This window comes from Hypanus sabinus, chromosome 3 (assembly GCF_030144855.1).
Source record: "Hypanus sabinus isolate sHypSab1 chromosome 3, sHypSab1.hap1, whole genome shotgun sequence".
In the NCBI taxonomy this organism is placed as follows: Eukaryota; Metazoa; Chordata; class Chondrichthyes; order Myliobatiformes; family Dasyatidae; genus Hypanus; species Hypanus sabinus.
In genome coordinates, this window is record NC_082708.1 from 93,944,006 (window position 1) to 93,970,162 (window position 26,157).

The 26,157-nt window shown below is 42.1% G+C and overlaps 1 protein-coding gene across 3 annotated transcripts in view; it reads left to right on the forward strand.

Moving 5' to 3' along the window:
* The window catches only part of trim2a (tripartite motif containing 2a), a 274,531-nt gene that overhangs the window by 241,324 nt on the left and 7,050 nt on the right, over positions 1-26,157 (forward strand). For all 3 annotated transcript variants that reach the window (XM_059964789.1, XM_059964790.1, XM_059964791.1), the window contains one exon: positions 9,040-9,110. In XM_059964789.1, the coding sequence (XP_059820772.1) occupies positions 9,040-9,110 (71 nt within the window). The remainder of the gene's footprint in view (positions 1-9,039; positions 9,111-26,157) is intronic.

The following is a 26,157-nucleotide window of genomic DNA, read 5'->3' on the forward strand; positions in this document are numbered from 1 at the left end:
AGTGGCTTTTTGAAGATGCTCTCAAGTGGTTTGTGATCACTCTCAACCTGGAATTCTTTGCCATATACATACTGATGGAACTTCTCACACCCATAAACTATGGCAAGTTGATTTCTTGATTTGAGCATATCGGCGTTGACAGTTTATAAGTGCTCGTGATCCATACGCCACAGGCCTCCCATCCTGCAGTATAACAGCTCCTATTCCTTCCGAACTGGCAACCACAGACATTGTCACCAGTTTATTGACATCATAGAACTTGAGTGCTGGTGCATTGGTAACCAACTGCTTCAATGTGTCAAAACTTTTCTTTTGTTCATCTTTCCAATGCCATTCAGTGTTGCTCTCTAGTAGCTTTCAAAGTGGAGCACTGAACTCTGATAAGTTAGGAATGAACTTGGCAAGATACTGTATCATGCCCATGAACCTCAAAAGTCCTTGCTTGTCTTTGGGTGGTGGTAGCTGTACCACAGCCCTGACCTTTTCATTATCTGGTTTTAGCCCATCAGCGCTGAGTACGTGACCTATGTATTTGATCTCTGTAGTTCTGATCCTACATTTACTTTTGTTCGGTTTTAGGTTGTACTCACATGTGCTCTCTCCAGAAGCTTCCTCAGTCTCTGATCATGCTCCTCAATGGTGTCACCCCATATCAGCAAATCATCAATGATACTGACCACTCCATCCAGGCCTTCAATCATTTGTGCCACTGACCTCTGGAATACCTCTGATGCAGAAGAAATCCCAAAGGGTAGACGCAAGAAACTATATCTCCCTATGGGCGTGTTGAAAGTGCATAATTTCGAACTTTCTTCATCCAGCTTGATCTGCCAGAAACCTTGATTTGCATCCAATACTGAAAAGTATTTTGTATTAGGCATGTGGGAGACAACTTCTTCAACCGTGAGCAGCGGATAGTGCTCTCTTTTGATGGCTCAGTTGAGATCTTGTGGATCCCTGCAAATCCTAATCTTTTTCTCTGTGATCACTGTCACCATACTACTTACCCAGTCAGTCAGTTCAATTTGTCTTGTTATGACTCCCATCTGTTCCATTCTGTGTAGCTCCTCCACTACTCGATCCCTGAGAGCTACTGGAATCTTCCTCGGAGCATGCACGACTGGTGCAACAGTTGGATCAATCTGGATATGGTGTTTCCCTGGTAAACATCCTAGTCCAGAAAACAAGTCAGCAAAGTCTTTGAGAAAGTCATTTTCTTTCTCAACACCATAGATTCACTTCACCAGGCCTAGCTCTATGCATGTTGCTCTGCCTAGTACTGCCGAAACATGCTGTTGCACAATCTCACACTCTATCTTGTGTTTCTGTCCTTTATACACACAGGTGAGTGTTTTCTTTCCCAATGATGCTGTCTTGTGGCCAAAATATCCAACAAGCTTGCAGGTGGATTTTTCAAGTTTTCCTCTGATGTCCAGTGAGTTGAATGTTTCTGCTGACATTCCATTGCACTTCGCCCCAGTGTCAAGCTTAAATGTCACATTCCTCCTGTTTATTATCAGATCTTGAGTCCATTCATCTTCAACATCCATCTCAGCATTATCAATATTCTTGATGCATATCTCCTGTTCCACTTCAATTGTTCCAATGAACATGTCACTGTTGCACTCACTCTGTTCCACAGGATGCATTTTCCTTGCTTGTTCCTGCGATTTGCACATCTTTGCAAAGTGATTTTTCTTTCTGCATAATTTGCATGTCTTACCAAAGGCTGGGTGTTTTCTGTATCCATGTTTATAACCACATCTGTTGCAGTTGACTTCCTTTTGATTATCCTGTGGAGCTGGCTTTGTCCTACTCTTGTCAGTTTTCACAGCTTTTATTTTGTATACTTCAGTCTCTTCATTAAGCATTTTAACCTGACTCGACGTGATCTCGCTAGCACAGCACATATCAGTCGGTTTTTCCAATGTTAGCTCCACCTCTCTCAACAGCCTGCCTCTCACATGATCATCTCGTATGCCACATACAATCCTGTCGTGTATAAAAGAATCATGCAGTTGTCCGAACTCACAGTTTTTTGCCTTGTTCTTCAAATCTGTTACGTAGGCGTCTATAGTCTCTGTCGGTCCTTGAGCCCTCGTAAAAAATATGTGTCGAATGTACGGTAGGTTTTTTCTCAGTTCGCAGTAATCTTGATACTTTTTCTTCAACACTTCAATTTTATCTTGCTCACCCTCTTGGAAGACAAACGTGTTGCAAACTTTATTGCCTCTGCTCCAGCCACATACAGAAACGTAGCACATTGCACTTTCTCCGTCTTGTCATCTACACCACTAGTGGTGCAAAACAGCTCAAACTGCTGGAGCCATACCTTCCAATTCTCAGCAATATTACCTCGTAGGCTTAAACTCGACGGTGGCTGTAACTGTGACATCTTTTTACGTGTCTTCTCTTCCTTTCCTTTCCGCTTTCTTCTCACACCATGTAGCATTAATGTGACTCAGACACCGCAGTATTAAACACACACGTTTATTCACCAGACTTCCATTTTACAAAACCCTGCGTTCTGACGTCATACGCACGCTGACCTACGAATACTCACGTAATACATTACAAAAACATCCTTAGTCACAGGTAAGGTGCCAGAGGATTGGAGTATAGCTGTGATGTTGTGTTGTTTAAGAAACAAGAAAGGAGGTGGCATGGTAATGTAGCAGTTAGTGTAACACTATTAGAGCCCTGAGTCCCGAATTCACTTCCATTGCTGTCTGTAAGGAGTCTGCATGCTCTTCCTGTGACTGCATGGGTTTCCTCGGGTACTCGTATTTCCTTCCACATTCGAAAGATATATGCATTATTCTGTTAATTGGTCACAGTTGTGATTGGGCAGGCTAATTGGACCAGGAGGGCCTGTTGCTGTGCTCCATCTCTAAGTAAAATAAAGGCTCTAAGAACCAGCCAGGAAATTATAGGCTGGTGAGCCTGACGTTAGTACTGGGCAAATTATTGGAAAGTATTGTAAAAGACTGGATTTATAACTACTTAGATGGAAAGGACCAGATTGGGCATAGTCATGATGGCTTTGTGCATGGGAGGTCATGCCTAACCAATCTTACAGTATGTTTTGAGTATGTTACCAGGAAAGCTGATGAAGGAGAAAGGCAGTAGATGTTGCCCACAAGGCCATTGAAAAAGCCCCACATGAGAGGTTGGTCAGAAAGTTTTAGTCGCCTGGCAGTCAAGATGAGGTAGTAAATTGAATTCAACATTGTCTTTATGGGAGAAGCTTGAGAGTGGTACCAGATGATCGTCTCTCTGACTGGAGGGTTGTGACTCGTGGTGTGCCACAAGGATCGGTGCTGGGTCCTTTGTTGTTTGTCATCTGTGTGATCTGGATGATAATGTGATTAACTGGATCAGCAAATTTGTAGTTGACATCAAGATTGGGGGTAAAATGAACAGTGAGGAAGGCTATCTTGGCTTGCAGAGGGATCTACATCAGCTGGAAAGATAGGCATGGCAGATGGAATTTAATGCAGACAGGTGTAAGATGTTGCACTTTGAGAGGGAAAAGCTGCTTAGGACCTTGCAGAATGGTAGGACACTGAAGAGAACAGAGGGAGCTGGGAATACAAATTCCTAGAAAGTGCCCTTACAGGTAGATAGGGAGCTTTTGCCATATTGGCCTTCATAAATCAAAATATTGTACCGGAGTTGGGAGGAAAATTCTGAAATTGTACAAGATGTTGGTGAGGCCTAATTTAGGGAAATGCATGCTGTATCTACAGGAAAGATGATAAATACTTATTGATCTTGAGAGGGAAATTCTTTTGTTAAAGCAGCGTAATTTAAAAACACACTGAAACGTGTGCAGACTTAACAATCAATAAGATTGAAAGAGTGCAGAAAAAACTTACAAGGATGTTGCTGAGACTTGAGGGCCTGAGTTATAGGGAAGGGTTGAAATGGGTTAGGAATTTATTCCCTGGGTGCCTCAGTACAGTAGCAGGCAGTGCTATGCTATTACAGCTCGAGGTATCAGAGTTCAGAGTTCAATTCCAGTGTCCTCCGTAAGAAAGTTTTTTTGTCCTCCTACAGTACCAAGGCATATTGGTTAGTAAATTGCCCTGTGGTGAGGGGAGGCTAGGGTTAAATTAGTAGTAAATAAAATGAGGGAGTATACATAATTATGAGTATAGGTGGGATAAATGCAGGCTGAGGTTGGGTGAGACTGGAACTAAAGGTCATAGGGTAAGTATGAAAGGTGAAATGTTTAAGGGGAGCATAAGTGAAACTGGTGGAGTGGGTTCAATTTCAACATTTAAGAGGTATTTAGAGGGGTATGGAGGACTATGGACCAGATGCAGTTTGATGGAACTAGGCAGAGTAATATTAGCATGGTCCAGATGAAATGAAGGGTCTGTTTCTATGCTATAGATTTCTGTGATTCTACTCCAGACTAGCCTGCCATTTGGAACAATACTGAAGACGTTGCCTTTAACAATGGATGTTGTCCTTGTAGACAACACCCATTGCCGTATCCACATCTATCTTCTTGGTTACCTCTTCAAAAATTCACTAAAAAGACTTTGTCTACCAAAATATTAATAGATCCTCTCCCTCGGAATCTGCTCTGTTAACCCAGCCACCACTAATGTTGGATTCAGCAGCCTGTAGGTCCCCAGTTTGTCTTTGTCTTTTAAACACAAAGTACACTGCAGATACTGTGGTCAAATAACATGTGGAAACAAGCTGGATGAACTCAGCAGGTTGGGCAGCATCCATTGAAAGGAGCAGTCAACGTTTTGATGTCCCTGTTACTATTGGGAGGTCTATAAAAAAACAGCCCATTGAGTTATTGCCCCATTCCTGTTTCTAACTTCCACCCACAGAGACTCCATAGACAGTCCCTCCATGACTTCCTCCTTTTCTGCAGGTGTGACACTATCTCTGATCAATATTGCCACACCCCCACCTCTTTTGCCTCCCTCCCTGTCCTTTCTGAAACATCTAAGGCCTGGCACTTGAAGTAACAGTTCCTGCCCCTGAGTCATCCAAGTCTCTCTATGCTTCAAAAAGGGAGAGAGACAGAAGAAAGGAAATTATAGTATAACCTCAGTGGTTGGAAAGATGTTGGAGTCAATTATTAAGGATGAGGTCTCAGAGAGGTACATGATAAAATAGGCTGCAGTCAGCATGATTTCCTCAAGGGAAAATCTTGCCTGACAGATTTGTTGGGATTATTTGAAGAAATAACAAGCAGGTTAGACAAAGAAGAATTGGTTGATGTTGTATACTTGGATTTTTAGAAACCTTTGACAGGATGCCACAAATGAGGCTGCTTAACAAGTAATGCCCATGATATTATAGGAGCAGTCCTAGCATGGATAAAGCAGTGGTTGATTGGCAGGAGGCAAAGAGTGGAGCTTTTTCTGGCTGGTTGCCAGAGTCTAGTGATGTTCCACAGTGGTCTGTGATTCTGGTTCTTTTACATTATATATCAATGATTTGGATGATGGAATTGATGGCTCAGTTGCAAAGTTGGCAGACAACAGGTAGAGGGGCAGGTAGTTTTGAGGAAGTAGAGAGGCTACAGAGGACTTAGATTAGGAGAATGGGCAAAGAAATGGCAGATGGAATACAATGTCAGGAAGTACATGGTCATGCACTTTGATGGTAGAAGAAATGAAAGAGTTGACTATTTTCTATTGGAGAGAATATACAAAAAAACTGAGGTGCAAAGGGACTTTGGAGTCCCTAAAGTATAATTTGTAGGTTGAGTCTGTGATGAGGAAGGCAAGTGCAATGTTAGCATTCATTTGAAGAAGACTAGAATATAAAAGCAAGGATGTAATGTTGAGACTATAAAAAGCACTGTAGAGGCCTCAGTTGGAGTATTGGCAGCAGTTTTGGGCCCCTTATCTTGGATGGGACGTGCTGAAACTGGAGTGAGTTCAAACGAGGTTCACGAACATGACTCCAAGATAGAATGGCTTGTCATCTGAAGAGCACCTGATAGCTCTGGGCCTGTATTCACTAGAATCATAAGAATGAGGGGTGACCTCATTGAAGCCTATCAAATGATGAAAGGTATTGATAGAGTGGATGTGGTGAAGATGTTTCCTATGCTGGGAGAATCTAAGACCAGAGGACAGTGCCTCAGAATCGAGGGGCGTCCTTTTAAAATAGAGATGACGAGGAATTTCTTTAGTCAGAGAGTGGTGAATCTGTGGAATTCTTTGCCATAGACAACTATGTCTTTAACATAGAAAACCTACAGCACAATACAGGCCTTTTGGCCCACAAAGTTGTGCCGAACATGTCCCTGCCTTAGCAATTACTAGGCTTACCTATAGCCCTCTATTTTTCTAAGCTCCATATACCTATCTAAAAGTCTCCTAAAAGACTCTATTGTATCCGCCTCCACCACCTTTGCCGGCAGCCCATTCCACGCACTTACCACTCTCTGAGTAAAAAACTTACCCCTGACATCTCCTCTGTACCTACTCCCCAGCACCTTAAACCTGTGTCCTCTTGTGGCAACTGTTTCAGCCCTGGGAAAAAGCCTCTGACTATCCACATGATCAATGCCTCTCATCATCATATACACCTCTATCAGGTCACCTCTCATCCTTGGTCACTCCAAGGAGAAAAGGCCGAGTTCACTCAACCTATTCTCATAAGACATGCTCCCCAATCCAGGCAACATCCTTGTAAATTTCCTCTGCACCCTTTCTATGGCTTCCACATCCTTCCTGTAATGAGGCGACCAGAACTGAGCACAGTATTCCAAGTGGGGTCTGACCAGGGTCCTATATAGCTGCAACATTACCTCTCGGCTCGTAAATTCAATTCCACGATTGATGAAGGCCAATACATCATACGCTTTCTTAACCACAGAGTCAACCTGCGCAGCTGCTTTGAGCATCCTATGGACTCGGACCCCAAGATGCCTCTGATCCTCCACACTGCCAAGAGTCTTACCATTAATACTATATTCTACCATCATATTTGACCTACCAAAATGAACCACTTCACACTTATCTGGGTTGATACCAAAATTAACCACTTCACACCTTATATATATTTAAGGCAGAGGCTGATAGTTTCTTGATTGGTCAGGGCATGAAGGGATACAGGGGGTAAGGCAGGAGATTGGAGCAAACAGGGGAAGTCAAAATCAACATAAAAGCAAAAGGGGGGACATGTAATAGAGCAAAATTTAGTGGAAGTTAGAGATTGGGAAGCTTAGCAAGGGCAACTAAAAAGCTATAAGAAGCAGAGAGATTAAATATGTAGGTAAGCTAGCCAATAATATCAAAGAGGACACCAAATTTTTTTTTTGTTGTATAAAGTGTAGAAGAGAGGCAGAAGTAGCTATTGGACCACTGGAAAATGATGCTGGGGAGGTCGTAATGGGGGCCAAGAAAATAGCGGGTGAACTGAATAAGTATTTTGCATCAGTCTTCACTGTGGAAGCCACTAGCAGTATGCTGGGTGTTCAAGAGTGTCAGGGAGCTGAAGTATTACGAGGGAGAAGAAGCAGAAGAAATGGAATTATAGGCCAGTTAATCTGACATCTGGTTGGGAAGATGTTGGATTTGATTGTTAAGATTGAAGTCACATGGGAAAAATGGACTGAAGTCAGCATGGGCAGATGGAATACAGTGTCATTACATAGATTGTTATACACTATGGTAGAGGGGGTAAAAGCATAGACCATTTACTAAATGGGGAGAAAATTCAAAAATCTGAGTTGCAAAGGGACTTGAGAATCCTTGTGCAGCTTTCCTTAAAAGTTAATTTGCAGATTGAGCTGATGGTGAAGAAAGCAAATGCAATGTTAGCATTCATTTCAGAGAACTAGAATATGAAAGCAAGGATGTAATGTCAAGGATTTATAAGGCACTGGTGAGGCTCTCTTGGAATATCGTGCATAGTTTTGGAGCCTTATCTAAGAAAGGAAATGCTGATATTGGAGATGGTTCAAAGGAAGTGCACAAAAATGATTTCAAGATCGAAAGGCATTTCATACGAGGAGTGTTTGATAGCTCTGGGCCTGTACTCACTGGAATTTAGAAGAATGAGGAGGAACTCATTGAAACCTATCGAATATTGAAAAGTATAGATTGACTGGATATGGAGAGGATGTTTTCTGTAGTGAGGGAGTCTAGGAATAGAGAGCACAGATAGAGTGGATGTGGAGAGGATCTTTCCTGTTGTGGGTGAGTCTAGGACCAGAGGGTACAGCCTCAGAATCGAGGAATGCCCCATTTAGAATGGAGATGAGGAGGAATTTATTTAGCAAGAGTGTGTGGAGGCCAGGTTATTGAGGGTAAAGCGAGTTGATAGATTCATGTTTAGCTAGGATGTGAAAGGTTACAGGGTGAAAGCAGGGGAGTGAGGTTGAGAGGGAATTGGATTGTGCGTTGTATTTTGTGAATTGATTCACATTGTTGGATTTGCAGTTTTGGTTCCTCCTTGCATAGTTTAATAAAATACTATGTTTCTGGTACAGATGATACTGGTGGATTGGGATATAATGTTTCTGGAAATGATTCATATTGGTATTTTCCATGAAATAAAGTTTCCTCATCAGCACAAAATAAGTGTTGACTCATTAACCGTGTTCACACAAATTCTGTGAGAGCAAATTTTGTTCTGCATCTCAACATTTGGGTAGTGATTTCTGAATTCTGTAAAGACAAAGTTTAGTAACCTGAACACGTATAATGTGTGTGGGGGTGGGGGCACGGTCCCTTTACTAAGGTAAATTGCTTTACATCTGATTATTGAGTTTGCTTTTATAAAGATAGTCTCTTTTAACAAAAAGGCAATCTGTGTTTAAGACTGTAAAACACAGATTAAATAAAGAAACACAAGAGATTTTGCAGATGCTGGAAATCCAAAGCAACACACATAAAATGCTGAGGAACTCAACCAGTCAGGCAGCATCGACAGAGTCAGTGCTGTGGACCAAGACTTCCCCAGGACTAGTTAAAATAAATAGTGTTCATAATACAAATGTTTGAAATGCTTCATTTTTCAAGTAAATTGATGTTAAACTCTCTCTTCCAGGTCCTCATTTTGCAGCAGTCAACAACAATAATGAAATCATTGTTACTGATTTTCATAACCATTCAGTTAAGGTAAATAAAGCTCAGCATGGTTTTAATCTAATTAAAGAAACAAGAACTGAACACTGTCGTGCCATTAAATGCTGTTTACCATTATCTGTTGAAATAGAAACCCCAAAAGTCTGTACTTTCTTCACAATCTCCCAATTTGACTTGCTGTGATTATTTTACTTTTGCTGATGACATGGATGGACGTTTCCCATTGTCTTTATTCACAACAGCCAATAACTATCAACAAAATGAAACAATTTTCCTGTTGGGTGATTTGTTAATTATTCTGAGTGTGAGTTTATTAAATCAGGTTTAATTTGAGCCTAGTTACAATCTGTTAAATTTTAAATATTCTTACATCAAATTCTTCTGCCATATATAGTTGGCAGTATTTTGGTACTTTGTGAAAATATACAGATCAAATAGACAAAACTGCAAATCTTAAAGAAAACAAATTGCTGAAAGTACTGAGCATGTCAAGCTCCATCTGTGAGAAGGAAACCAGTAATGGTGCAGGTCAAACTCCCTATGTCAGCACGGGAAAGGAGAGAAAGGAAGCTGGAAGTTTCAGGGAGGGTCGGGTACGGGAAATATCTCTGATGTAATGAGGGTGAACAAGTTCATTTAATCATTGACCACTGGTCAATGACTGAATGAGACACAGGCCAACAACAAGAGCATAAACACTAATGTAGGAGTTGTGAAATGTAGAGTAGGAAAACAAGCTAGGCATGTCTTCCATTACAGAGAGAAATAAAGAGATAAAACAAGTGAGCTAAGCCAATTTGAATTATAGTAATCAAGTCACCGAAAGAAGTGGAATTCAATATTGAGACAAAATGGCTGCAATATGCCCATGGAAGAGAAGGCAATATTCTTCAGTTTTGCATTGTGCCTCATTGTAGGTCCTTTGGCCAACAATGTCTGTGATACCAGTCTAAGTTAATCCCATCCACCTGTGTAAGGTACATACTGCTTTATTCCCTGCCTGTTCACGTATCTTTGTAAATGTTTCTTAAACAGTGCTATCATATCTTCTATAACCATATTCTCGAGCAAGCATGTATCGTTTGTTTAAAGAAAACATTGTTTTAGGAGCAAAAGGATTGCAAACAACAAAATTGGTCCTCTAGAACATCAAAATGGTAATCTACTGTATGTGTGGAGCCAAAAGAGATGGGAGAGATCTGAGCTGGATTCTTTTGCATCAAACAGCAGAGAGGTCATGGACCCTTTCAGTCTACAGAGTGTTTGCTGTTTTGAGGCAAATTAGGATGGATAAATCCCCAAGGCCTGATAAGGTGTTCTTCTGGACCCTGCGGGGGACAAGTGCAGGAATTGCAGGGGCTCTAGCAGAGTTATTTAAATCATCTTTGATGACAGGTGAGGATTGAAAGATAGCTAATGTAGTTCCATTCTTTAAGAAAGGCTCTAAATATAAACCAGGACACTATAGGCCAGTAAGCCTGACATCAGTAATGGGAAAAGTTATTGGAAGGCATTCTGAGGGATGGGATATATATGGGTAGATGTGCACTGATAATAGATAGTTAGTATTGCTTTGTGAACAGTAGGTTGTGTCCAGCAAATCTTAGTTTTTTTTCCAGGAAGTTACCTGGAATGTTGCTAAAGACAAGACAGTGGATGTTGTTTACATGGACTTCAGTGAGGCATTTGACAAGGTCCCACATGGGAGGTTCAATCACTCAGCATTCAAGATGAGGTAGTAAATTGGATTAGACATTGGCTTTTGTGGGAGAAGCCAGAGAGTGGTAGAAGAAGGTTGCCTCTCTGACAGGAGGCCTGTGAATAGTGGTGTGCTACAAAATCGATGCTGTCCTTTGCTGTTTGTCACCTATATCAATGATCTAAATGATAATATGGTTGTGTGGATTACACCAAGATTGGGGGGTGCAGTGGACAGTGAGGAAGACTATCAGAGCTTGCAGCGGGTTTGAAAAATGGGGTAAAAAATGGCAGATGGAATTTGATGCAGACAAGTGTGAGGTGTTGCGCTTTGGTAGGACTATCCAGTGTACTGAAGGTCTTGCACAGTGAATCACAACCAGAACAGAGCACTGAGGAGTACGGTAGAACAAAGGGGTCTGGGAGTATAGGTCCATTATTAATTGAAAGTGAATATTCACAAGAGAACATTGAAGTTCATTGAAGGAGAATAAAACTACAGCAACTGTGAGGATCCCTGGTGTCCGTGGGATCTATCTTGGAGGCTGAGGTCAGGCTGTCTTTCAGGAGAGTGAACCCTTGCGAGATGACAGGCCCTGATGAAGCACCTGGAGAGGCTCTGAAAACCTACTGGGTGTGGTCAAAGATTTCAATCTTTCATTGCTACAGTCAGAAGTTCTCACCTGTTTCAAAAAGCCAACAATTATACCAGTGCCCAAGAGTAGCAGGGTGAACTGCCTCAATGACTATTGTCCAGTAGCATCCACAGTTACAGCGATGAAGTGCTTTGAGAGGTTGGTCATGGCTAGCAATAACTCCTGGACCCACTACTATCTGCCTTACGCCACAATTGGTCTACGGCGGATTCAATCTCAATGGCTCTTCATTGGCCTTGGATCACCTGGACAATACAAATACCCATGTCAGGATGCTGTTTACTGACTACAGCTCAGCATTTAGCACCATCATTCCTCCAGTTCTGATCAAATACCTCCATATCCTGGGCCTCTGTACCTTGTTCTGCAGCTGGATCCTGGACTTCCTTACTGGACGACCACAATATTTGTGATTGAAAATAACATCTCTTTGCAGACAGTCAACATTTGTGCACCTCAAGGATGTGTGCTTAGCCCACTGCACTTCTCTCTCTCTATACACCCACAACTGTCTGGCTCTAATGTTCCACATCCTTTCTACCTGCTCTTTCAAGCCCTGGGATTTCTCCAGCTTCTCCTATTCTTTCTTCCTGCATTCAGGATTGCACAGCTCAAATGCCATCTATAAATTTGTTGGCAGAATTTCAGATGGTGATGAGAGGGCATACAGGAGCAAGATATATCAGCTAGTTAAGTGGTGTTCAGCAACAGCCTTGTAACGTCCTTGTAACAGCCTTGTAAGTTCCTGGGTGTCGATATCTCTGAGGATGTATCCTGGACCTGACATATTGATGCAGCTACAGAGAAGCGGCTATATTCCATTTGGAGTTTGAGGAGACTTTGTATGTCACCGGAGACACTTGTAAATTTCTATGAAGAAAATCATGGCGAGCATTCTAACTGGCTGTACCATTGTCTGGAATGGGAGGCGTGTTACAGCACAGCATTGAATTAAGTTGCAGGGAGCTGTAAGCTTAGTCAGCTCCATCATGATCACCTGTCTCCATAGTATCCAGGATATCTTCAAGAAGCGATGCCTCAAAAAGGCAGCATCTATCATGAAAGACTCCCCATCACCCAGGTCATGCCTTGTTCTCATTGCTGTGATCAGGAAGGGTACAGATGCCTCCCCTGCCATTTAAGTTTAACTTTTATAATATAGAGTTCATATTTTTCTCTCACCCCTAATGGGTGGTATGTATGTACATTATTCCCTTAATCTCAGGTCCTCTACCAGAGGCCTGGGAGCTTGAGGGTTCGGCTCAGTATCCTTACTGTTCCCAGTAGTGCACTTTTCAGGACCAAGATCTCAGATGTTGTTCCTGGGATTTGTTGGAGCCTCTCCCACAGCTCCTATCACCACTGGGATTACTCTGACTTTAACCTTCTGTATCCTTTCTATCTGCTCTTTCAAGCCCTGATATTTCTCCAGCTTCTCATATTCTTTCTTCCTGATGTACTGTAATTCGGGATTGCCACATCCTTTACTATGGCTTTCTTCTGTTCCTTGTGCGGTATCACTATGTCTGGTTGGTTGGCCAGTACCTGAATATCAGTCTGTATTTGGAAGTCCCACAGGATCTTAGCTCTGTCATTCTCCATGGTTTTCTTGGGTGTTTCCCATTTGGACTTGGGAGTGTCCATACTTAGCGCAGATGTTCCTATACACAAACTCTGCAATTTGGTTATGCCGTTCAGTGTATGCTGTCCCTGCCTGCATCTCGCACCCTGCTACTACGTGTTGGATGGTTTCAGTGGATTCCTTGCACAGTCTGCATCTTTGCTCTTGTCTTGTGTTATAGACACTTGCTTCAACTGCTCTTGTGCTTAGCACCTGTTCTTGTGCAGCTATGAGCAGCACCTCTGTGTCATCCCTCAGCCCTGACATTTCCAGCCATTGGTAGGACTCTGTTATGTCAGCTACCTCTGATATCTGGCGATGGTACATCCTGTACAGTGGCTTGTCCTGCCACGTCCTCTGGTCCTCTGGCTCTGCTTCCATTTTCATGTCCCCTGCCTGCTGTCTGTGGTATTCTCCTAGCAGGTTGTCCTTAGGGGACCATCTTCCTGACATACTCATGGGTGTTTCACACTTCTTCCAGGGCTGTGGTCTTGACACTGACAAGACCTTGTCCTCTCTTATTCTGGTGGGTATACAGTGGCTCAATGTTGGACTTCAGGGTGGAATCCTCCATGTATTGTTAGTAGTTTCTTGATCTTGATGTCAGTGACTTCCAGTTTGTTATTGCAGCTGGGTATCTGAAGACTGGTAGGGTGAATGTGTTGATGTCAGTGGCTTCCAGTTTGTTCCTTGGCCAGCACACTATTGCAGCTTGGTATTTGGAGACTGGTAGGGTGAATTTGTTGATGTGCTTCTTCCCATTCAGTTGGCTTCTTAGGACCTGTCTCACTCTTTGAATGTTGCAGCCTTCCTTCTGTCCTGATCGTGGCTTTGTATGCCTATCAACACAACACCTGCAGCTATCACCATTTTGGTCAGCCACGCACCCCATCCCCCTAGTCAGCTTTCTAACCAGTCAAACCACTGATGCCCAAATCCTGCATTCTGTTTGACCTCCTTCTGCAAATTCTTTAATTTATTCATTGCTCTGGTGAAAGACCCTTCTGGGCTAGTATTGTTCAGTATGAAAGTGAGGCATTGTTCTCCAAACATTACACTCACACACCCTTTTTCTGCCAAAAGCCAATCCAGTACCTGTCTGTTTTGCCACGTCATCCTGCTAGTTGCATCCAGCTGTTGCCCTAAGGCCTCCAGTGCATCATCGGTGTAGTTGATGAATCTCTGTTGATTGTAGTATATATAGTTTATCCATTCAACATTTTTGCTTACCCCTATCACAAGTATGAGTGCTTCCCAGCCCGCAGCAATCTCATTCCGTGCTTTGAATTCGTTAAGTATACCTCTCTGCTGTCCTATACTGTCAATCCGGATTGTCGGGTCAGGTTCATATTTTCTCTTCCGCCGTAGCAGTGTCCGCTGCTCAGGGAAGTTAGCGTTGGACTGTACTTCAGGGGACAGTATAACTTCCTGAAGCAGCATGACACTTGTACATGTTCCTGCCCAATCGAGGGGGAGCGTAGATCTCAGACCTCCTTCCTGTCCACACAGCCACCGAGTGTCTGCTAATGGGATAGTCTGAGTGTCCAATGCACCCTCAGGAGGAGGGGTACCCGTTGTATGTTTTTTACCTGGGGTGACATCCCACGTCTGAGTGCAGTTGCCTTGGACACATTGGTGCATTGTTCAGACAGTTTCAATAACAGGAATCCATGTTAGCACAAATCCTCATGTAACAAGCCCTAGCCCTAACTGGATGTGGGCATCGTTGCTCACATCGCTCCTTGTGTTCCCTACGCCACTGCGCACAAGTGGAAGAATTATAAGGCATGGGGACTACATGCTGCTCAGGGTTTGCCCTTGAGCACAGGTAGCAATTCTGTCTTTCCATTGTGCTTGCTATATACATTGCCCATTGGTACCATGTGTTCTCTTGTCATGGCAAAACGGTGTGTGTGTGTTACTTCTCTTACTGCGTGCTCCCGAGCTCCCCAGGGTTATATAATTCCCATGCCATATCCTCCACGTTGATGGTTTCCAAATCTGTGCTAAAGTAGGCGCGTGTGTTGTCTTGTGGGGCAGAACTGGTTGCACCCAAACCGTCCCCACTATCTGAAGAAGTACTACTATCCACAACTTCATTCTCAGAGTCATCAGAATTACCAAAGACTTCCCTTACCACCTGGTCAAATTCCTGTGCTGCAGTGTGGCTTCTTGTTCCTCCTGGCTGGCCTCTGCAATCTGCTCCTCCTCACCACTTACCTCTGGTTCCGCCTCTGACTGTACCTGCGGAACTGCCTTAGTGCAGTGGTTGAGATGATACCAAGTGGAACGCCCTTCCTCTTGAACCGCCTTGATTACCGTGAAAGGCCCTTCCCTTCTTGGCTCATTCCACTTCCTTCGAAACGCTCGCACGTAGACCTGATCTCCTGGTTGGATTGGTCCTTCCCCTTGGACGGTCTCCAGCTCTTTCTGTTTTTCCTGTGTATAGATAGACTTATGTATCATAGTTAGTTGCCGCACGTATTGTCTTATTTCAAGTTCCAATTGCTCTAAACTGGGTCCCTTATATGGTCCTCTCAATTGGGGCACTGGCATGGGCCTTCCAGTTAGTATTTCATGTGGTGTCAAGCATGTTACTCGATTAGCCTGCATATGGTAACTCAATGCTATCTGTAATGCATCAACCCAATTAAGTCTAGTCTCTGCACAAATTTTGTTCAGCTTGGCCTTCAGAGTGCCATTGATTCTTTCCACCATGTCCTGTGATTGTGGGTGGTACACACGTCGAAACCTTTGCTTTATTTTCAGTACCTATGCCAATTTGACCACCTTTTGGATGAAGGCCGAATCGTTGTCCGAGCTAATCTCGGTAGGTATTCCAAATCTTGGGATCACTTCGTTTGTCAGGAACTTTACCACTGTTTCTACCCTTGATCCTTTGAGGGTACTGCCTCTACCCACCTGCTGAACCTGTCAATTACCACCAGAATGTATCTTTTCCCTCTTGCCGTCTTTATCATATTTACGTAGTCGATCACCAGATGTCGAAATGGTCCTTCAGCCACGGGTATGTGACCTATTGGGATTGTAATCCCCTTTCGAACATTATTCTGTGCACAAACCTCACATTGTGCTAAAACATAGTCTACTGAAGCCTGCAAGTAAGGTGATCAGGTCATTCCCTTTCTTATGTGCCTGGCATTTCACTATAGCCAGTGCCTGGGGTTTCATAAGCGCTTTTATTAAGTCTGAAATTTGCTGACAATGCTGTATGGGGTCTCCATTACTTTTCCTGAAACCTCTCTGTTTCCACACTGCCCCAAACATGTGACATACTCCATGGGCATATGCCAAATCAGTGTAAATGTCTACTTTCTCACCTTCCATCATCTCACATGCTGCTGTCAAAGCCTTGAGTTCTGCTAATTGAGTGGAGCACGGTTGTGGACAAGCTTCCACTTTGATGGTTTTGAAGCTGACTGATCCTGCTGTACTACTGAGAATCCCGCATGATTTCCATCATAATCCCTATAGCAAGAAACATCTACAAACAAGACCTTTTTATCCGAATCCTCTAGTGGCTCTGACTGTAAATCTGCTCTCAGCTTGGCAAATGTCATCGTTTTCCCTACACAATCATGGGATTCTCCTTCGCAGCTCAAAGGGACATAATCGGCTACGTTGCTGGTGGTACATCTTTGTATGGTTACATCCGGAAATGTCAACAGCATCTGATAGGCTGCTATCCTGGCTGGTGTTAGCACAAATTTCCCTCTATCCAGCAATTCTGCTACCTTGTGGTGTGTGTACAGAATCACAGGATAACCCATAGTTACAGATGATGCCTTCTCATATGCATAGTACAGTGCTGCCAATCCCTGATAACAAGGTGGATAGCCCTGGGCCACCTCATCCAGTTTTGCACTGTAGTACGCTATTGGCTCCTTTGCTTTCCCTGTACCTGTTTCTTGTGTCAGCACTGCTGCAGTATAGCCTTCCCGTCAATTAGATACATACAGATGGAAAGCTTTTTCATAGTCAGGCATTGCTAATGCCGGGGCTGACTGTAGTTCCTGCTTAATAGTGTTGAAAGCTATCTCTGCCTCCTCATTCCACTGCAAGCTAGTTCTCAAATTCCCTGCTTCCTTCATTATCTTCCTCAGTGGTGCTACAATCTCAGCATATTCTCCAATCCAGTCTGAGCTATATCCTGTCATTCCCAGAAACGTCTGCCCTGCTGTCTGGGGCTTTGGAGCTGTAGTTATCACCTCAATCTGACTTGGTGCTACTGCCTTCACACCCTTAGATACCATCCTCCCTAAGTATTCCACCTGCTGCTTGCAAAACTGCAGCTTTTTCTTAGATACTTTATGTCCTCCATACAGCAGTTTCTCTAAAAGAGTCACAGTATCCTGTTCACACTGTTCCTCACTTTCAGAGCAAATCAACAAATCATCCACATACTGTATCAGTGTTCTTTCCAGCAAAATGCCATCCAAATCTGCCTTCAATACTTTATTAAAAACGTGGCGAATGCTTAAATCCTTGTGGCATTCTAGTGTAGGTGTACTGGTTGCCTCTGTATGTAAATACAAACAAATACTGACACTGTTCGGCTAGGGGAATGCTGAAGAAAGCCGAACACAAATCAATCACTGAAAAGTAGCTCGCTTCTGGCGGGATATTAGTCAGCGGCGTGTGTGGATTTGGGACCACTGCTGCCAAATCCTCCACTACTTCATTCACTGCTCCTAAATTATGCACCAGCCTCCACTTAGACCTGTCCGCTTTTGGGACAGGCAACACCAGAGTATTGCAGGGACTGTTTACCCTCTTAAGTACTCCTGCCTCTAACAGTCCCTGTATTGTCGACGCTATACCTTCCTCTGCTTCCAGTCTTAAGGGATATTGTGGTCTCCTAGGTGAAACTGCTCCTTTCTTTAACCTTACCTCCACCGGACTGGCTGTTTTTATTTTCCGTACGTCCATATCATGTTGCGACCACAGAATAGATGGCAACTTGTCAAAATTGTATCTTTTATGCTGGCCCTCTGCCTTCCCCAACAATGGCATGTGTGGTTGAGGAGTTATTTCGACTTCCTTCATAGTTCCTGTCACATCTATGTTTACCCCTATCTTAATGTAGTTGTTGTCTCCGGATATCCATCCTCAGGCATAACCTTTCTCCAAACCGCTACAGTGCTCACCTGCTTTACTAGGGGTTGTAGGTCTTTAGGCTGATATCCCTCATTTACCAGCAGTGTTATGTGGGGTACAGCTTCCGGTGTCCTGTACCATTCCTTCAAAAAGGTATTCCACCTGACTTGCAGGACCGCCCCCTGCTTCCCAATTACTATGGCTTCCCCTTTCAGGTGTTGTTGAATATCTGTCCTCATGTTCCATCCTCTATCTCCTTATTCTGAGTCTCATCGAAAATTACAGTACAATGTAACTCAGATTTGGGCGCTACAGCCTCAGGTAATATGGCCTGCATGCCCTGTTTCCATTTTTCCCAGGTATCCCAGATCTGATCTTCTATGTCCCCTATCCAAAAAACATTGGCTCTCTTATCTTCTCGCACTATCAATTGAGCCCCTGCTCTTTCCACACTTAACCCATTTCTGGTGCATTCTAATTTTAATTCCAGTTTCAATAGAGCATCTCTGCCTAACAAATTAATCGGAGTTCCTTTAGATACTAGTACTGGCAAAACAATTCCTTTATTTCCCATAAATGCACTGGAGCCATGCACTGTGTCAACTGTGTTTTCCCCGAGAACCCTACCGTCTTAATAAACTTTTCTGACATGGGAAGGTGAAGGGCATACTGTGACTGTACACAAGTGTACGTGGCTCCAGTATCTATCATCATTGGTGTCAGTTGCCCTTCTAACATAACCTGAACCATAGGTTCCTCCTCTGCCTCATTCGTTATCATTGGGTAATGTCCCTTCCCACTCGAGTTCTCGGGGTACCCCTAATAACTTGCCATAGGGGTTTACAGGTCCGCTCGGACCCCCAGGAGCCGGCATGTGGCCAAACTGTGGCTCCCTTGCCATCGGTTCCTGCTGGTACAAGATGGGCCATGGTTTAAGTGGGCAGTCTCTCTTCATGTGCCCAGGCTGGCTGCATCCCCAGCACAATCTTTCTATCTTTCTTTCCCCATCTCCTTACTAATCCTCTCTGCCCATAACTGCTCTGCCCCGCTCCTTGGGAGTTCCAGTCCTGTTTGGGCTGTTGCTTAAATCTACTCTGTCCCTGATAGGGCATCTGTGGAAATGTTCCTCCGAAGACATTCATTATTGGCATGGGGTTTTCTGGCCCCTGACCGACAGAATGACCGGTTCCTCCATCTAGCGGTGCTTCATTCACTTTAATGGCTGTACTCACACTGGTGGTTGCTGGCAGCATCTTTTTGCTTTTCTCTTTTTCCTTCTTTTTCAGTTCTTCGAACTGCATTTGCAATAGCTTTCGCTGCACCTCTTCTTGCTGCTCAGCCAGCTTTCGTTTGTCTCTCCGATATTTCTCCACCACATGGACTATGTGATCACTGAATGCTTGTGGGGTCAGCAACGACAGCCCAACCACTTCCTCCAATTTAGATGTGACTTGCGGAGGCATTGCATCCAGAATGCTTTGTCGGAACAATAAGCTATTTTCCACCTCTTGCTCAGTCTCCAATCTCCACCTTTTCAACTGGTTTTCTACATAGGCTGCTGGGTTTTCAGTGTCTCCTAGTGGTTCCCCCTTTAAGACTTTGGGGTCCACTTTGGGTGGATAAAGCTTCCTGAGGGCCTGCCATACCCTCTGCCTCAGTGGATCAAAGCTGACTCCATTAGTCTTCGGGTTGTCCACATTCTGTAAGCCAGCCATTTCCATCAGTTCTTTTAGCTTGGAAGTTCCCATCAACCTTATCAGCAGTGCCTTCAAATCTCCCATAGCCAACAATCGTCCCGTTGTTTCCTCCTCGAAGGCCCTAATCCACTTTCCTGCCCCTTCGTGCAGACTAGGCAGAGTATTTTTCAGCGGGTTTTTGCGGGTCTCTTTCCGATCCTGTTCGTGACGCCAATTTTGTCCTGATTACTTGAAATGACCAGGAGACACAGACAATTTTTCGAGAAGTTTAAACCTTTATTTGCAAACAAAGGCTGAGGCAATCAATGAACTTGTCACCGAAAGCCCGCCGAGCTCCGGTGTACAGCATTCTTTATAGTAATTTATCTCAGTTACATTTCGGTTTTATCAGCATACCCAATCAATTTTTTGTTGCATATCGTCTATACATTAACTAATCAATCGCTCTTGCCTAGCTCTTGGTGCACCACCAGTATTTCTTTCCAGTTCATATCATTGGCCTCATTCCTGGCCAAGGTTGTTTCTCAGTCAGCCTCCCTTAACCTCCCTCACATTACAGTTCCTGTTCATACCATCCTGTCTGCCACCGTTATCTCTTCAAAAGCCATTCTGTTGTATAATATATGGAGTACATTTCAGCTAATTAGTGCTGTTAAGGATAATTAACTGCCATAGTATGTAGCTAAGAGAATACAAGGTATCTAGTAAAACAATACATAGTAAAATGTCTCTAGTAAAATAATGCATAGTAATATTCAGTACATAGGAGTGATTACATAGTATAGTAAATAGCTAGTACATAGTGATTATATTTCAGGTATATATAGTGATTATGTCAGGTATATTTCTCAATACCTTTAGGAACTAGGCTCCTTCAGTCTTGATGACTTTGCCTCTTCGTATGTAAATGTACTATATCTATATTAACTGTAATTCACATTGTCTCTATCGTGTATTGCAGTGTACTGCTGCTGCAAAGACAACAAATTTCACGACTTATGCTGTTGATATTAAACCTGATTCTGATTCTGAAAGTGGTGGAGCAGGTAGATAGCTTTTGGAAAGTGTGAAGAAAGTTTTTGGCACACTGGCATTCATAAATCAAAGCACTGCATACAGGAGATGGATGTTATGTTGAAGTTGTCTAATATTATGATGAGGCCTAATCTGGAGAATTGTTTGCAGTTTTTGTTGCTGACTTACAGGAAAAATACAAGTAAGGTTGAAAGATTACAGAGAAAATTTACAAGGATGTTGCCAGCAATGGAGTACCTGAGTTAGAAAGAAGGATGAATAAGTGATACCTTTATTTCTTGTGTTACGTACTCGTGACACATGACAGTGGTGCCCTTGTCACGTGACTGGGGTTGAAGCTATACTGGACTTGAGGTAATAGTCTTGTGATGGTGGAGTGACGTCATTTTCCCACCAGTAGAGATCATGTGACAGGTTTTTTTTTTCAGGTTATAAAAGGTAGACCCCACCCTGTGAGGAGGGGCAGTTCGCGGCTGGATTTGCCAAGTTGACTTCATGGCACTGCGTGATTTAAGTGATGACGCAGTTTAGTTGAAGGATGAAGTTTTTATCTAATGCCTAAAGTTTAAAAGGTTATTGCCAGCAGGTTCTTTACGATTCTGCTAGTTCAAGAAATTAGTGGAGAGTGAAGATCGAAGTTCGGGAGTTAAAGATCGAGGAGAATCGCTTTCTACAGTGAAACGGGTTTCGACCTTTGTTTGATCCTTACTTGGAAGGATTTCGTTGACTATCTTCGCGTTAATCCCTGGGGTTTACCCGAAAGGATTGAAGATAGTGAGGAAGGAAAGGTCAGTGCCTTTAAGCCGTTTCGTTTCGTAAATTCTTTGTGGGAAGTTTGACGTCGAGGATCGAAGCCAAGCGACGTGAAAGAGAATTTAAATCGTCTTATAAAGTCTCTCCTTTTAAATGGACTGTGAGCATATCGAACTTTTGGCAATACCACTTTAAAGAACTGTTTTTGCAATATTGCTTTAAGAACTGTTTGAGTTGCCGCACCGCAGTTGGTTTCCGGTTACGTTAGTGTTTGTTTACCTTTGGGGGGTTTGTTTCCTGTGTTTAATAAACGTGTTGTTTGTTATAAAAAACCCTTGCCGAACTCATTTATTTATTGTTGCCTGAATACGTAACACTTGGAACGTGGAAAATTGAGGGGAGATTTAATAGTGGTATTCAAAATCATGAAGGCAAATGCAAGCAGGCTTTTTCCACCGAGGTTGGGTGTGACTACAATTAGGCCATGAGTTAAGGGTGAAAGGTGAAAAGTTTATGGGGAACGTGATGGGAAATTTCTCCACTCAGAGGGTGGTGAGTGAGGAACAAACTGCCAGTGTAAGTGGTGGGTGCAAGCTCGTTTTCAAAGTTTGAGAGAGGTTTGGATAGGTTGGCGGATGACAGGTACATGGAGGGCTACAGGCCTGGTGCAGTTTGATGGGAGTAGGCAGTTTAAATGGTTTGGTATGGACTAGATGGGCCAAAAGGTCACTTATATGACTTTGATGGTATCAAATAAAATGCCTCATATCACCTTTACAATGTTCCTGTCTCACCATGAACATGGTCTCTAATGTTTGAAGTTTCAAATGGGGGAACATATGAAGTGGGAGTGGGGAATTAAAAAAATGTAGTATTATTATAGTACTTACCGTATATTCCGGAGTATAAGCCGACCCCCCATTTTCAAGGTTAAAGAAGTGTCTTTTTCATGTTACCTTTGTATAAGCCAACCCCTTTTGTAGAGGGTTTTGATTTAACCAGAAAAGATCACAAGATCTCACATGCCAGTACTCAGCTTTGCCAGATCCGGAACCTGGGAATTTTGTGAAACAGTACCTGCTAAGAAAATAAGCCTACATATTGTAGAGTGGTGTAAGCAAATTCTTAATAAATAAATAAATCAGGAAGTGAGGTTTTGGATTAGGTTTCCAATGGAGAAGAATCCTCTGAAATGTAACCTCTGTGAAACCATTTAGCGCCCATCATAATCTCGTTAAAACTTAACACAGGGTGGCGGGATCAGTACATGTACTCAGTATTGAGTTTGCGACAACCATGTACAAAAAATTAAAACATGCTGGCTTCAAGCTGAAGGTTGTTGATTTTGCTAAAGGAATGAATAATTATGCAGCTGCTAAGAAGTTTAGTGTAAACAAGAGAGAGTGGAGAAAGGCAGAGGACATGCTGAGGAACATGCCAAAGATGAAATGTGCAAACCGCGGGAAAACATGCCAGTGGCCAGAACTGGAAGAAAAAGTTTTTGAGTGAGTGAATCACCAGCGATCGTCTGGATTCATTGTTACCAGAGAAATGATTCGAGTTCAAGCGTTGAAATGGGCCGAAGAGCACTGAGGTCAGCAAAAATTTCAAAGCTACGCGAAGCTGGTACACCCAATTTATGAATAGACCTAATCTTGTGTTGAGCCGGTTCGCCTGCGCAGAAAGTGGGTCGCCACAACATAACATTACTGGAGACCATGCGGCGACTACCACAGGCTGAACGAGGCTACGACACCGGACCGCTATCCTGTGCCGCACATTCAGGATTTTGCAGCAAACCTGCTGCTTTGGGCACCATGTGCAGGGGGGAGACCCATGGGCTGTCGGACTGCTGTAGTTTTAAAATTTGAGTTTCAGGTCTAGCTGCTCTTAATTGGGAAGCTAAGAGCTTATTATTTTTATCCCCAAAAATATAAAATTGACTTTTCAATTTAAGCAAATATCCTTCAATAGCATATGCTAGTAATAAGTTATACTGTGATTGTAATTCTACTCTTTTAAATGAAACAACATTTGGAGAGATTGTGTTGATGTTGTCTAATTCTTTAATTTGTTTAGAGATTTTATCTAATTCCATTCTTGTTTGTTTCTTCAATTTAGCTATAGACGATATAATTTGACCACATAAATAAGCTTTTAATGTATCCCAAATTACTAACTTTGAGACGTTTCTTATATTATTAAAGAAAAAAAACTTCTTTTATCTGAGTTTCAATAAACTCAACAAATTCTGAGCTTTGTAATAAATGTTCTGGAAGACGCCAAAATGTTCTGGTAGAAACAACATCTTTCAATTCAAATATTAAGTTTAAAGGAGCATGCTCAGAGATGGCAATTGCATCATACTCACATTTCTGAACATTAGATAAAAGTCGAGGGTAGACAATAAAATAGTCAATTCTCGAATATTTATTATGAACATGTGAGAAAAAAGAGTATTCTCTATCACTAAGGGTGCATATGCCTCCAGACCTCAATTAAACCATAATCAATTAAAAAGGAATTAATAAGTGATGCAGAACAATTAGGGAGTTGATGTTTGGATGATAACTTATCCATTAAAGGATTTAAACAAGTATTAAAATCACCTCCCATTAATAAGATGTATTCATTTAAATCAGGTAATAAAACAAAAACAGCTTTAAAAATCAATATTTGGTCCATAAATATTAACCAAAACTATTTTCTTATTACAAATTATTCCTTTAACAATCAAAAATCTATCATTAATATCAGCTATAATATCCTCCTGGTTAAAAGGAATATTGAAATCAATAAAAATAGAGACACCTCTAGTTTTACTCTGGGAATTTGCATGAACCTGAGGACCCTCAAAAATTTAAAAAATCGATTTTTTATCACATAACCTGATATTCGTCTCTTGAGTAAAAATTATATCAGATTGGAATCGGATTATAACTTTAAATGTTTTCTTACGGATAGTAGGATGATTCCAATTGCGAACATTCCAAGTTAAAACATTTAACTGTTTCAATATCATCACGAAACTTTGTATCTAAAGAAAGTAGTTTGACGCACGTCAGGATAAGGTGGTTGAAAATGGCGGAGATGAACAACAATAAAAATTATTAGCATATGCTCCGGGATTCCATAATGGGGATAAAAAAAGGAAGAAAAACCCACCCAAACTACAAAGCCGAGAAACAAGTTGATATCAATCGACGCAAGCCCTGAGAAAAGCACAGATGCAGATACAGCTCCGCCTACCTAAGTAATAAAATTTTTTTTTAAAAAGTAATCTCTTGTCTCCCTCTACCGAACATAAATCTCATTACAGTCGACATATCTCAATATGATTAACTTGGAAGGATAGTAAAACAAAACAACCTTCAATTTGAGAGTAACCTTCATAATATTAGATAAGGGAAGAAAAACACATCCAAAGCAATTCTTGAAATACTTGCACAAAAGAAAAACAATCGCCATCTTTAAATTGTCCAATCTATCTTTAAAACACAAGGAAATCCAAATAATTACTTAAAAGATCTTCACTAAAGCATACTGTGGTGAACTACGTGTGCCTGTCTGGACACGCCTCCTGCTGACTGCTCCTGTGGCTCCTCCCACATACCCCTGTATAAAGGCGATCTGAGGCCTATGCTCGGCCTCTCAGTCTCCAGGACGTAGTATGATGGTCACTCACTCCTGGTTCCTTCTTCCAGTCAATAAAAGCCGATATCTCGCCTTACGTCTCAGAGTGAGTTATTGATGGTGCATCACATACGGAATAAAAAAAACAGTTAATTAATTTAAATGCTGCTAAAGAAAAAAATTCTAGATGGTTCAAACTTAACTACAGCCTATCAACAGTTCTCCCACTATATCTTCTGAGGTTAAAATCATCCAAACCAGTCTTTTTCAGAGATAAAAATGCACTTTAAGGTAAAGACTTTCTGTAACCATCAAATCTTCCAATCTTTAAACCGTGAGACACTCAAGCCATTATAAATCATTCAAACTTCAGGCTTCAGACTCATCGTCTTTGAAGTATTTGCACAAAAGAAAAACAATCGCCATCTTTAAATTATCCAGTCTTTCTCTAAAATGTAAGAAAATCCAAGTAATTACTTTAAAAACTTTACAAAAGCATACGGAACAAAATAAAACAGTTGATTCATTTAAATGCTTCAGAAAAAAAAATGCTAAATGGTTCAGAATTATCTACAGTCTATCAACAGTTCTCCCGCTATATCTTTGGAGGTTAAAACCATCCAAATCAGTCTTTTTCAGAGATAAAAATACATTTTAAGGTAAAGACTTTCTACAACCATCAAATCTTCAAATTTCATCACTTTACACCACAAGACAATCAAACTATTGCAGATCATTCAAACTTCAGGCTTCAGACTCATCAGCAGACTCGTCAGACAGAGTTAATAAAACGCAATGCTTCGGTTGGATCATCAAAAATATCAGCTCCTGAATTTTTAACAAAAAGCCTTTATTTGGCAGGGAACTGT